The 13,756-nt window shown below is 46.8% G+C and overlaps 2 protein-coding genes across 6 annotated transcripts in view; one reads left to right on the top strand and one right to left on the bottom strand.

Annotated features, from left to right (window-relative positions):
* The window catches only part of ST5 (suppression of tumorigenicity 5), a 159,615-nt gene extending 150,384 nt beyond the window's left edge, over positions 1–9,231 (top strand). For all 5 annotated transcript variants that reach the window (XM_008567779.1, XM_008567778.1, XM_008567780.1 and 2 more), the window contains 6 exons: positions 3,059–3,236; positions 3,523–3,564; positions 4,654–4,765; positions 5,358–5,597; positions 6,487–6,573; positions 7,325–9,231. In XM_008567779.1, coding sequence (XP_008566001.1) covers positions 3,059–3,236; positions 3,523–3,564; positions 4,654–4,765; positions 5,358–5,597; positions 6,487–6,573; positions 7,325–7,359 — 694 coding nt within the window. In that variant the 3' untranslated portion in view covers positions 7,360–9,231. The remainder of the gene's footprint in view (positions 1–3,058; positions 3,237–3,522; positions 3,565–4,653; positions 4,766–5,357; positions 5,598–6,486; positions 6,574–7,324) is intronic.
* Positions 9,232–11,701: 2,470 nt separating this feature from the next.
* The window catches only part of RPL27A (ribosomal protein L27a), a 6,504-nt gene continuing 4,449 nt past the window's right edge, over positions 11,702–13,756 (bottom strand). The window contains exon 6 of the mRNA XM_008567792.1: positions 11,702–11,999. Coding sequence (XP_008566014.1) covers positions 11,702–11,999 — 298 coding nt within the window. The remainder of the gene's footprint in view (positions 12,000–13,756) is intronic.

Genomic DNA, 13,756 nt, shown 5'->3' with positions numbered 1-13,756 from the left:
CGTGTCACCGGGAGAAAGCAGTTGACTGGAATGACCCAGGCTGGGCACTCAGGGAGCTGTGGAGAAGGATGAGGTGAGGGCATTGAGGGGGCTGGGGAGGAGAGTGAGTGAAGGAAGGTTGTCCAGTCAGGCCAGGAAAAAAGAGGATGTCCAGGGACTGGAGGTGCCAGTGAGGTAGGGGAGGTGGTGTAGGAGGAATAAAGAAAGAGCTGGACGGATCACAAGTCTTGGTTCAAAGTGTTGGCATTTATTATTTTAGATGTAGAGGTGCTGAGAAGGTCTGGTTGTGGCCATGGGAGGAGTGGCAGGAGGGACAGTCATTGGACACGAGGCCTTCTGGGAAGGAAGAATTTGGAGCTTAATAGGCAGCTGAGGTTTAAAACAAAAAGGTGTATTTGAATGATGGGACAGGCAGAGAGGATGGAATCTTGGAGACACATTGTATATTTTTTTTGTCAAAGAATCCATCACAAGCAGTAGTTTCTCTAGAGCAATGGAATTAACTCAGTTATTTAAAAATTAATTCAGCTATCTACTCTGTGCCATACCATATGTTGGTGCTGAGATGAGGGGCAGTAAAGAAAAGTCCTTTCTGGTTTGTCCCCCAGTAAGTCCCACATCTCTGAAGTACATCCTTCTGTATATATGAGGGGGTAGCCGAGAGGAGCAGGAGAAATGGACTCCTCATTTCCTACATAGAGCACTGGGACAGGAACCCAGGCCCACCCTCAGCCCACGAGAAGGAATAAGGAGGAAAAACCAGAGCTACTGACTTTTCCAGAGAGTGCCAGCATTTAGAAATGAAAACTGCCCCTTACTTGTTCCTGTCACAGCCTCAGTGCTTCTGTGTCCTATGGTTCTAGGTGTTTTGTGGGCCCATCAGGCCCTTGTGAAGGGACCCAGCCCTGCAGCTACAACTAGCTGGGTATGTGGCAGCTCCACGAGGCCCTGTCTGCTGCCTTCTGCCAGCCATGGTCATTGTCAGCTAGCAAAGCTCGTGGCTGCCCAGCTTGGTGCTCTGGCCTGGCCAAACCTTAGTGGCCCCTAACAGAGCCTGGACCGTGAGGTTTCTTTTCCTAAAGGTCCCTCCCCCTCACTCAGAGCTGAGCCTCCTCTTTGCCACCCTAACCCTCAGCCCTACTCCTGTAGGGCTGTGAATACAGCAATTGTTTCCTGTGGTTGCAGCTGCTTCTGAGCACATTCCTGTACCATACTGGGAAGAAAATACCCCAGGGTCCTGTTCTTGGCCTGGCTCAGTATTCAAGTTCTGCCAGTCTTGGGTTTTAGAAGAAATGTCCTCCCTACTCAAGGTTTGTCTCTGACTGGACAGGCAGGGGTAGGCAGCCTGGTGATGGCACACAGACCTGGACTGTCTGTGAGTCGGTCCAGCCAATTCATATTCCATTGCTCATGTTTTAGCTTTTCCACAAGGCCTTTGTCCATCTTGCCTAGTTCTGGGGGTTGGGAGAGGGTAACCAGGCTCTGAATTCATCGGCCCTACGAGTACAAAACCTTCTGCCTCCCAAGCTCCAGGTCCATTGGAGGGGATTGTGAAGATCAGTGTGACCTCGATGCTGAGACAGCCCTTTTCTATATCTTTTTTGGACAACTCTCCTGGGGTATGGGGAACTGCTGTCTCCAGGGGAGGGACCATCAAGGCCAGTATACCTGTGTCTCTGTCTCAAGGCCCAGCAGTGTTTTAGGTGTGCCTAAGGTGGCAAGACAGCCAAGTAAGGCACTGACTGACAAGCACTTGTGACCATCCAGAGGTTCTTCTAGAAAAGTGGGTTTGTTTCTGTCATAGTTGGGACCCATGTTCTCTCACTTGGGGTGGGTGGGGGGAGGGGAATCAGATGCAAAAGGGTGAGAATCCCTGCTGGAGCTCATCAGGTAGAGCCCGGGGCTTTTATGGCTGATAAATGGGACCAAGAGATGCAGAGGGAAAGTCAAGCTTGAAAATGAGCTGGGCTCAAGGTTTCTGTCTCCTCATCTGTAATATGGTCCCTCAGGGAGGGCCGTTGACTCTCCTCCTGACAGATCGGGTCCTTCAGGCCAGGTGTGTCTCCCATGTTTACCGGTGGCCCTTGCCAACCCTCAGCACACGTGGGGAGTGTGCACTCACTACTGTACTTTCTAGCTAGCTCCCTAGTGAGTGTCCTCCTTGTCTCCCATTGGTCATTTGGCTTAGGCAGCCAGCCACATGGGGCTCCTGTGTCTAGAGGCTGCTTTGTTCTTATTGTTTTTTTCTTTGTGACTGGCTGGTATAGGGATCTGAACACGTGACCTTGGTGTTATAAGACTGTGCTCTAACCAACTGAGCTAACCGGCCAGCCCCTGGAGGCTGCTTTGAAGCCTGAGATGAAAGATGGGAGTAGGCACCTTCAGCAGGGTCCAGATTCCTCACCTTATGATTTCTCTGCACTCCCTCCTCCATCAGACCACTGTTTCTAGTTAGGGACAGAAAGGAATGGAAAGTGAGAGGCAGAGCAGTAGAAGTAATGCTGAGCTTGGAGACAGTAAAACTAGTGTGTCCCAGCTCTGCCACTTTTGACCAAACTGATCCTGGGTATTGCTGGCCCCAGCAGTGAAATGCAGAATTGTTAAGATGACCTCTGTAGGACTCTCCAGCTCTTGTGGATTTGTGATCAACTATTGTGGGTCTTACCCTTTATACTCTCTAGCCAGAGCTGATACTCCCACAGTAGGTCAGGCCTGTGAATCTCAGTGGTCCTTGGGAGGTGTTTGTATGTGTTTATGTGTGTGTGTCTGTCCATCCTCTTTTGTATGCTCAAGTGTTGCTACATACCTGCATAGCAGTTTGTAGATAGATTCACCAAAGAGGGCAGCACTAGTGTCCTTAAGGCACTAAGCAATAGGAAGGTGGGGGCTTCACTAGTCTTCAGGGTCTGGCCTAGTCCTGGGCCCTGTTAGCATTTTTGTTGCACTGGGAGGTTTAATATCAAAGGATGTCCAGAGCCCCCAGCAGGCTCTAACTACCCTTCTCCAGAGGTGCTGGTTTTGGGCTCAGGTGCTCTGTCTCTCTCTGTCCGTCCATCAGTACCCTATCCAGCTGCTCCCACGCGGTGGTGGCCTTGCTGTACCCCTTCTCCTGGCAGCACACCTTCATTCCTGTCCTCCCGGCCTCCATGATTGACATCGTCTGCTGTCCCACTCCCTTTCTCGTTGGCCTGCTCTCCAGCTCCCTCCCCAAACTGAAGGAGTTGCCTGTGGAGGAGGTGGGCCACCAGGGGAACCGGCTGGGGGGGAAGGGTGGAGGAAGGAAGGAACTGTAACCCCTGGGAGGAAAGGGCAGGGAGGTGGGAGAAAGGCTGCTGGGATCTTCTTATTTGTGGCCTCTGGGCCTGTATACCCAGCTCTTACCCTTTCTCCCTGGGAGATCTATCCCAAGTTGGAGTTATTCCTGTTATCCGACCCTTGGAACCTGGGAGGTCTGGAGGCCCGGCAGAGGGCATTGCAGGACTCATACCCTAAACCACTGCTATTAATGACTTCTTTCCTCAGGCACTGATGGTGAATCTGGGATCTGACCGATTCATCCGACAGGTAAGCACAGCACACTGCAGAACCACAGCCTGCCCTAGGGTAGCCGGATGTTTATCAGACTCAGGCTCCTGAGCACCCTACACAATCACACATACCGCTCAACCTTTGCAGCCTGTTTGTTGAGCTCTTTGGATTCTATACTCAAAGAATAGACAAAGGTGGGGAGAAGCTAATCTGATAACCCTTGACCTCAGCAGGATCTGCCTTTCCATTGGCATCATCAGCTTCTGGAGGGCAGTGTGGGATTGTGAAGAACACGGCCTTGAAGTTGGAAGACTTAACCTCTGGGCTCTGCCGCCTTTGAGCCACGTGGTCTAGACAGGCCTCTGAACTTCTCTGAGCCAGTGCTCTCATCTCTAAAGCAGGGATGGGTATAACACATGGCTTGAAATGTTGCTGGGGGGTTATACAAATAGCTATAGTGTGCTATGTAATGTGAAGGTTTGCATAATTTACAATCATCCAAAAAGCCTTTGTTAGTCACGGAAATCCTCCTGGCTGTCTACAAAGGAGCACAACTGAATGCCATCCCCTCTGGGAGTATAATACTGTGTGTCACACACCACCAACAGAACTGTGGCTTCCAGGTGCAAGGCATAATGATATGGACACTGAACCAGAATGTAGAGACAGGAATGACAGCTTAACCTCATACCTGAGACAGGCTAGGCCACGGTCTCCCTGCCCTGAGCCAACTATGCTTCCCTCCTGGAGAAGACAGGAATTGGGGAGACTTCACAAGGGTATTGGGGTAGGAACCCCTGGCTGGGCAGTGAATGCCCACCAGCTCTACCACTTTTTATTTGTGTAACCTTGGGCAAATTTCTTAACCTTTCTGTGCCTCAGCTCCTCATCTTAAAATGAGGTTGATAATAGTTATTAGCGTTATTGGGAGAATTAAATGAGATTACGAGGGTACTTCAAAATTTTTTTGGAAAAATAGAATTAAAAGATAATACAAATCTTTCCACGAACTTTTTGAAGTATGCTTGTATACAGTTAGCTCTTCAAACAGGGCTTAGCACATAGTAAGTACTCAGTCATTGTCGGCTATGATTATTATCACTGTGTTTCTTCCTTCTTCTGAAGATGGATGATGAGGACACATTGTTACCTAGGAAGCTACAGGCGGCTCTGGAGCAGGCTCTGGAGAGGAAAAATGAACTGATCTCCCAGGACTCTGACAGCGACTCCGATGATGGTAAGGGAGGCTTGCCTGGGCAGAATCAGCTACAGACTCCCTCTGCTGTGGGTCTGGGCCTTTTAGGGCCGGCACTCTGTTTCTCTGCATTAGACCCTTTCTAGCCGATGAGGCTGTAGGGATAGGACATTTGTTTCACTCTAGTGGCTTCTCTACCCCAGGAGCTGTGGGAAGGAAAACCCAAAGATAGGTTGCAACCACAAAGATTCTTATTGCTAGTGGGACACTATTCCTTCCTCTCAGACCTTGCCTCAAGCCTTTGCAGGAGATGGAGGGAAATTTCCTCTTCCTGGGAGGCCAGGCACATCACTTAGGGTGAGGGTTGTGAGGAAAGTGGTGCTCTGTCTCTGGTTTCTACTTTCATTCATCCAGTAATTATTTGCTGCAAACTTCCATGTTCAGAGCACAGTTTCTGACCTCCAGGAGCTTGTGGGCTAGTTAAAAGCCCTTGAGCACAAGAGATAAAGTTTCAAGAACACAAAAGTGGTACTGGGTGGAAGTTTTGCTGGTGAGATGGAGACTACTCCAGCTGGAGATTGGAGGCCTTGCAGGCTGTTGACTTGAACCCCAAACATTTTCTTTTCCCTTCCAGAATGTAATACCCTCAATGGGCTGGTGTCGGAGGTGTTTATCCGGTTCTTTGTGGAGACTGTTGGGCACTACTCCCTCTTCCTGACACAGAGCGAGAAGGGGGAAAGGGCCTTTCAGCGGGAGGCCTTCCGCAAGTCTGTGGCCTCCAAAAGCATCCGCCGTTTTCTTGAGGTTTTTATGGAGTCTCAGATGTTTGCTGGTTTCATTCAAGACAGGGAGCTAAGAAAGTGTCGGGCAAAGGGTAAGGCCAGAAGAGCTTGGGGGTTGTGGGCTAAGAGCCCTCTTCTCTAACTTTTCTGCCACCAACAGGGCTGAATAACTAGGCACTGTGGTGGAAGCTCTTAGGTATTGGCTAGGAACAGGCCTCTAAACACCCCTTTTTTTCTGATAGAGATTTCCAAGGCAGCTTTCTTCTCCTGTCCCAGTAAATGCCTCACAAAGCCATGCACAAACTGGAGCCATGTGGCTAGAGTGGGACTCATTTCCACATAAGAGCAGCATGCCATTGGTTGTCCATCCCCTCCTCAGATACCCTTCTTATTCAGAGAAAAGGACCAGACTGAACAATTCGGAGGGAGAACCCAGGGATTGGGCAGTCCCTTAGAGATGATGGGGCTAGCTGTCTTAGATTAGTGGCAGACCATATTCAAGGAAGGTGGTTATCTTATTTCTAGCTATTTCATCAGCTTACTCCAGGGCTTTTTCATCTCATCATGACTTTTCTAAACTCGGGGTTATTATTTCTTCTGTACACTAAGACTGTTCATTCAGTGTAACCACCTTTTTGGAACAACATGGTACATTGGTCTAAAAGAAGGTAGAGGTGTCCATTGGGGAAGCTTTGAAATGAGGAATGCCATCCTTACTGTACTGCAGCTCAGGAATGTGCATTAGGAGGCAGGGTATCGAGGGTCTTCTTGTTATTAGCAGTAAACATCCATGAGATGTCAGTAATGATAGTTTTGATGAGCTAGTCTGAATTCTAATAAGATGCTATTATAAATTATATTCCTAGGTACTTGCTTTCTTCTTTTTAGCATCTGTGTCCATTGGTCCCCTTCATATAGGCCTCCCCATCCCTTACTCCAATAACTGTTTTCTTCCCTGTTCCTGTCTCTCCTCTTACCCAGGCCTCTTTGAGCAGCGAGTAGAGCAGTATTTAGAGGAACTCCCAGACACTGAGCAAAGTGGAATGAATAAGTTTCTCCGAGGTTTGGGTAAGGAGCTTTGTTACAGATGAGAAGTTCAACAAGGGAGGGCTGGGAGATCTGTGCCCCAAAATACTCTAAATCAGTGCCAACAGGTATTTATATTAGAGCTATAAACAGAACAGGAGATCCCTTGGTGAACAGAAGGTTCTCAGCCAGTGCTCCATGGGCATTTAGCACAGTACTTACCAACCTGCAAAACAAAGGGAAACCACATAAGTCATATAAGTCAGGTCTTCTCGTGTAAGTCAGGTTTTTCTGGGTGCACTCCTTCCTGAGAGAATCTGAGGGCTGTTAGAGCCAGTGAGTTTTCTTCTAGGCCATAAAGGGTCTACAAAAGTACCAGTGCCAGAGTGCCCTTCCTGCAGTTACACTCCCTTCAAGGAACTCAGCTAGCTAGATCATAGAATCATAGCATGTCTCAGTTAAAAGGGAAACTGAAGCCAAAGAGGTTAAGTGGCTTGCCCAAAGCCACACAGTGATTAATGCCAGTGCCCTAATTAGCATAGCATGTCTCAGTTAAAAGGGAAACTGAAGCCAAAGAGGTTAAGTGGCTTGCCCAAAGCCACACAGTGATTAATGCCAGTGCCCTAATTAGAGTGTTTTCACTACCCTGGATCAGATCTACCACAGCTGTAAAATCCAGTCTTTCTAATCCTTTTTCACTGAGAGGAGGGTCAGGACTGCAAGAAGGAGAGGGAGCAGAAGTTGGAAGAGTTGACATTGAAATATTCTCCCTTTTGCCCTCTCTGGCCCACAGGCAACAAAATGAAGTTCCTCCACAAGAAGAATTAAACAACTTTCCCAGTAGCAGAGTCCAATGACTTGCAGAGCCTGGAGCCTAGGGAGAGGGCCCAGCCTGGGACCCTCTGGGCTGCTGTGGCTGCTCTGCCACCACAGACTCCACCCTTTAAGCCAGCCCATCTTTGCCTTCATGATATCCCAGGATACTGTTTGTAAATAATCTGCTGTAAGCTTTAACTGTTTTGTAACAAGCAAAGAGAATCTGGTAAATATTTGTATATTCCCAAAGGGCCGGGTGCTTTCCTGCCCTGCCCGAGCATGGATGAAGTTTTTCTGGGTGCTGGTGACTGGCCAATTATGTGCAGCTGACTGTCTCAGCCGAACCACTGATCTTTCCTGGAGGCTTTTGGCCTGCCTGCTTGCGGCCCCTGCTGCCAGTCTTGGGCCCTGGAGAGCAGATGCTGTCTTGTTATGTACAGGAGGACTATTTTTTTTTTAATCTTAGAGTTTCTATTTTTTTCTAGTAGTCCACCTCCCCAACCCACTGTTTTTGAAAGGCAAAGGCCAGTCAGCCCCCACTTGCAGCATGGTTCCAGGCTCTTGGGACTGGTCCTTTCTTGTTTCTCCCACCCTCTGAGATGGTCAGTGAGTCATGGGAAGCCCAACCCCCCCCAGCTCTGCCAGTGCTTTCTGGGCTCCCCAGTCAGTGGTGGCCATGATGCGGTACAGGGCATCCCTCCTTCCCATCACCTTACGGGTGTTCTCAATAAACAGTGTACAGTTGTTTGGGCCCAGAGCCCCATGTGTTCCTTGACTTCATTATCCAGAGTTCTCTCTCTTGGGAATGGGCTGAGACAGGCCACCTGGGGATGAAACACCAGCATGCAAGGAATTTAGTACCTGATTAGCGGTTAGCCTCAGTGTGGATCACTGACCTCCCCAGAAAAATTTCAGATAACTGAAATTCAGTTCTCTGGCCAGAATCTATGACTGGTCTTAGATTTAAAAGATATCTAACCATTGTTCTAGTTCAGCTTTCCTCTCTAGTAGCCATCTGTTCAGACTTAATTTATGTGCTTCCAATGATGGAAAGAATGCTGTTTGCCCTTTGGCTCCATTGTTAGATGAATTTGAACTTTTTCCTATTCAGTCTGAAACCCTTAAGCAGTCTTTGGGTATTCTGACATTGGTAGAGTGAAGACCAGCTAAGGCTAACCCAGGATTTGGTCATAGCCCTGACCCATAGCCTATGACTCTTCCATGTCAGTCTGTGAAGTTTTTTCCACTGGAACCTTGAGTTTGCATAGAACAAGTTCTGTCACATTCCATGGAAGAGTAAGGAGAGAAGCGGGGTAGGGAATAAGGGTAATTTAGGCTTTCCAACCACCAGGGCCTCGGTAGAGCAGAGGCCTTGAAAACTCCCAAGATGAGGCATTGAGCTGGAACTTTTCATTGGTATTGGGTTTGGGTACGGCAGAATTTGAACCTTGGAGTAAAGTATCCTGTCCTTCCAACCTAGTCTGTTTAAACAGGAAATGATCTCATGCTGAATTTTCTTTCCTCCTGCCCCCTATCTCCATTGAGGCCTATGCAGGCCCCGACTTATCTATGATTTGGGGCTGCTATCTGCTTCATAAAAACAAAGTGGAGGGTTTGTCTTCCCGGAAGAAACCATAGTCGTCTTCTCTGAAAAAGCCTTCTACAGAGTTGGCTTTTGCATTTGCCTGGAATGCAAAAGGAGGACAGGGATTGAGGCCTTATGAGTCTGGGTTTTCAGTTGAGGTGGAGAGAGAAGACAGTGAGTGTAACCAGAAAATTCAGAATGGGGTGTAGTTACCTCCAGAACTCATCACTGTTATCCCAATCTGGGTTTCATGACAGTCACAGAAGTGGTTTCATTAATAATAAAAGACGGTTTCCAAAGGTGCTTTCTCTCCTGCTGTCCTGCGCCTCCCCGCCCACTTTTTTAAAGTAGCTCTAAAGAACCTTCAAACGTGGTCAGATAACAAGATGTATAGGTGTAAATTGTTATCATTTTTTTCATAAATTTTGAACCTTTTATGTACCTTTAAAACAGTGCATCTTAACCCTTGGGTGAATCCCAGAAGGGTATGTCTCCTTCCTCCTGCTGTGGCCGCAGTTTCATCCCAATTCAGAAAACTGATACTGGCATGTAATGGCTGGGAATGGGCTGCAAGGGCCCATACAGTGATTGCTCAGGTCAAGGCACAGAAGCCTTATCGAGAAGAGGATGTATGGACAGCGGCCTGGTTTGGAGCTGACAAAATCTATTCAGGTTTTCTTTCCAAGTTCTGCTTCCCCATGATCTCTGGAGCCCTAAACCAATGATTCTCCACACTATCAGATCTAACACTTTTTTTTATAGCACGTACTGTAACTCCACTTTACTATTCTGAAATGAAAGTCATAGATAATATAATCTACCTTAAACATATCTTAACTGTAATATGAAAGGGGAGAAATAAAAGGGAAGTATTTTGTTTTAACATATGTTTAAATATGTAAATGCTTAGGCACAGCTGTACTAGAAGATATAATGAAGTTAGATGCCTACACCTGTATAGAGAATTATGACTACGATAGCTACATATGCAGACAGATAAAAGCGTGTTGTATTATCAACTCAGATCCTACTGATTAGTTATTATTGATGAGGGAGTTTTCTGAAATGAACAATTTTTGGAAATGTTCTGAACAAAAAGTATGAACTTCCCCTGATTTAAACAGTAATTGGAATCCGAGAGAACTGAGAAGTATATGAAAACTCTGCAAAAAAAACCAACCAAACAAACAAAAACCATAAAAAACCAAAACAGAACAAAACCTTTTTTGATTATTTGGAAACGGAGTTAGATTTTTCTTTGTTGTGTAGGACCAACCCATCCATTGCAGAACACTAGCATCCCTGGTTGCTTCTACCCACCCCCCATGATTGTGACCAAAAAGGCCTCGATAAACTTCCAAAACAATCCCCTAGAGGATGGAACTGCCGCCATTGAGAACAAATGTCCTTAAATGACGCCTTTCTGATAACCTTCAGGCAATTGCTCAGGGGCAATGCAATGCTCTCTCTACCAGGAAGTACCAGTGCCTACAGGGGTGTCAGCCCTCCTCTGTTCTGGAGTTAAGGCAGGCCCTGGGTTGTCTCCTCTCATCAGTCTGGTAACTTTTTTCTTTTTTTTAAAGATGACCGGTAAGGGGATCTTAACCCTTGACGTGGTGTTGTCAGCACCACGCTCAGCCAGCGAGCTAACCGGCCATCCCTATATGGGATCTGAACCCGGGGCCTTGTTGTTATCAGCACCGCATTCTCCCGAGTGAGCCATGGGCCGGCCCCAGTCTGGTAACTTTTAACGCAGGGCAGGCGATGTTCTAAATGCTCTTTTCAATAAGTAACCACGCTCTGGTTAACTGTAGTCTTGAAATAAGGAGCCTGGGCTTTTTAAGAGCAGTATTTGTAAGGCGTGCCCTTGGAAAGTGGTATTATTCAAACTTTGGTTCACATTGGATAGTCTGTGGAAGTAAGTCTGAGCTGTGGTTTTAATTAAATTTTTGTTAATAATAATACCCTTTATTTCAGGGTAGACTTATAACCTACCTTGTACCCAAAATGATTTATAAGGATACACAACAGAATATTTAAAACAGCATCAACTGAAAGTGGGAATGAAAGTAAAACAAAAATTGGAATGTAAAGTAGAGCTTCTACTAGAGATGGTACACGAAATAAACACAATTAGTTTTTAGAGCCAGATGAGGTGGTATGCATTCCAAAATGTTAAGTATATTTGCCCATGGAGGTGGGGGTGTAATTTCAAAGGCCATGAAAACTCCAACGAGAGAAAATACTTTTCAGCACTGACAAGTTTCTGGCAGCTTATTTCTTTTTAAAGTTATTTTTTGTCCATTTATACCTCCTTTCAATACGAAAGTAATAATGCATTCGGTTAAACAAGAAACAAACTACCACAACATACATCATTTCCGTCACCTCCCAAAGCCCAAAGAAGAAATTCCTTTTCTCAGGACACTTGCATGCTTGTACATGCGTTTTCTTTTCTTAAGCATTTGAACATAGTTGGCGCTCGTTATCTTTTAGACAATTGAAACAACGTAAATTCTCAGATATTTGGAAATTCCCATCTTGAAAGTGTTCGTAAAGCCCACACCTCTTGTCCTACGCGCACCCGAGGCGGGGTTTGAAGTGCAGTAAAGCTGGCCCGGAGGCCTCCCTCGGAAGGAGACCAAGGGCTGCACAGCAAGCAGGACCGGAGCTGAACCTTCCGCCTCGCCCGGCAAATATCGGATCGGGCGACTCGAACCGGCCCCGCCCCCTGCCGGAAACGGCCGAGCCGGAGGCTGGGGAAGACTCCTAGCGTGCTTCCGGCCGGGAGTGGCTGGTAGTGGGGGAGGTATAAGTGCCCCGGAACCAGAACTGCTCACCCTCCGGAAGTGGTTCTCGGGGGCCAAAGAGAGCGCCGAGCTCTGGTAGGTGTCGTGAGGGAGCTGCTGAAGTTGGGCGGTGCAGACTGATGGACGGCCGCGGGAGCTCCGAGCGCTGCGGGTTCCCAGCCGCCCGAGCCCCCGTAGCCTCCCCGCCGTCGGGGGATGTAGGTGGGCGCTTTCGCCTTGTTTCCGTGCCAGGGGCTGACTTTTCTCGGAATAGTTGGCTAAGAGGGATACTTGCATTTATTTCAACTTAAATCCTACTTAGCCTGTTTTAACAAGGACTGCTTTTGCAAATTGTGTCATTTTCCACTAGTCCAAAGTTCTATCTGCAGCTGCGAGGTTTGGTCGAAAATACAAAGTACATACACATCAGGCTAGTAATTCTATCCCTTTGCAACTCAAGCTTATAAAAAACTTAACGTGCTATGCTAGGTGGTACCATTTTCACAATTTTAAGTATGTGAACAAAAGCTTAAGGCCACCGAGTTGGAGGACATCTGATAAAGCTCTGCTCCCCACATTTGAGAGAACCTCATCAACTGTGTGTGTACACTAGTCAGCCACTAAATAGACACAGTACGATTCTGCCCACCGGGTACGTCAGTAACAGCTTGGCAGTCTCATGAAAAAATGTTACTGAATGTAGGCTCAAGAAAGCACTGGCGTCAAGGTAGACGTGGAGCTCAAAACTATTTGTCTGCTCATCAGTCTGTCTTACCCTACACTGTGTTCCCTTACTATGGGTCACATTGTATCTAGTGGCACCTTTCACTCCAAACTTAAAACATAAAATCAAAATGTAAGGTTTGTGTCATGCCTTCTTTGGGATGTGGATGTTTGGCTTTCAGTGTCACCCAGCTCAGAGCACCTGCCCAGCTGAAAGATTTGGGGGTGAGAACAAGCTGGGAATAAGGTAGATCAGCAGCTGCTCTTCCAGGATGTGAAGAAATGGCTTCTAGAGGCATCTTCTGTTTACAATGGCTGTACTAGTAACTTTTGCATTTAGCACCTCCATATAGGATTAGGATGAGTATACCCTGTCATATGCAGATAGTTATCACAAGCAATGAACTCCCAAGGAAGACACTAGTGATCATATTCTTCCAAAACTTGACCCTTCCATGCCTAACCATTTTGTGGTCTGCTCCACTCCAACTTAGGGAACCTTGGATACCAGCAATGAACTCCCAAGGAAGACACTAGTGATCATGTTCTTCCAAAACTTGACCCTTCCATGCCTAACCATTTTGTGGTCTGCTCCACTCCAACTTAGTCACCAAGTCTTGTCCATTATGCCACCTGATCCTACTCATTTTTCACCCCCATTCCCACTTTCTTGGTCCTGCCTCCAGGCTCCCACTGTAGGCCAATCCCTGATCTAAAGCCCAGCCACTTTCCAGGCTCATCTCCCACCAACAGCACTTCCCATTTGGTTCCAAATTGCTTTTCTAAAACATTTTGCTATTTCCTCTGCTTGTACCACTTTCCCATTGACAATCACATGAAGGAGGTTGACTCTATCTGCTCCCATAATAGTTTACACTTGCACGTGTGTTAAAGAGTTGAACACAAAGGTTAAGTGCATGTTTCCCATTTTACTTAATCTACACAATCTTCAAATAGGCACTTTTACCAAAATTTTAAAGATGAGATTGGGTTAAGCCTCAAAAGTCACACAGCTTTTGAAACCAAATATTAAGTTGAATCTCTTAATTTACTAACTAGTGACTAGCTATTATAGAACCTTGGACTCGGCTTCTGTGTTTATAAGTCTTCAAAATGACCCTAATGGAGAGAATTCCCCCCCTAACCCCTGTCAGTACCATAATGGAAGATGCACACCCAAATGATCCAGTTATAAGACTGTCCAACTGAATAAAGTTTTCCTGACTCCTTGTAACTCTATTCTTATCCAAGTCAATTCAATTTCTCCTCTGTGCTTCCTCTTATGTTTGATTCCCAACATCCTCTAAAGATT

The sequence above is a fragment of the Galeopterus variegatus genome, unplaced genomic scaffold (genome assembly GCF_000696425.1).
Source record: "Galeopterus variegatus unplaced genomic scaffold, G_variegatus-3.0.2 Scaffold344, whole genome shotgun sequence".
NCBI classification, from domain to species: domain Eukaryota; kingdom Metazoa; phylum Chordata; class Mammalia; order Dermoptera; family Cynocephalidae; genus Galeopterus; species Galeopterus variegatus.
The sequence above is the reverse complement of the archived record's forward strand: the minus strand, read 5'-3'. Positions and strand labels throughout refer to the sequence as shown.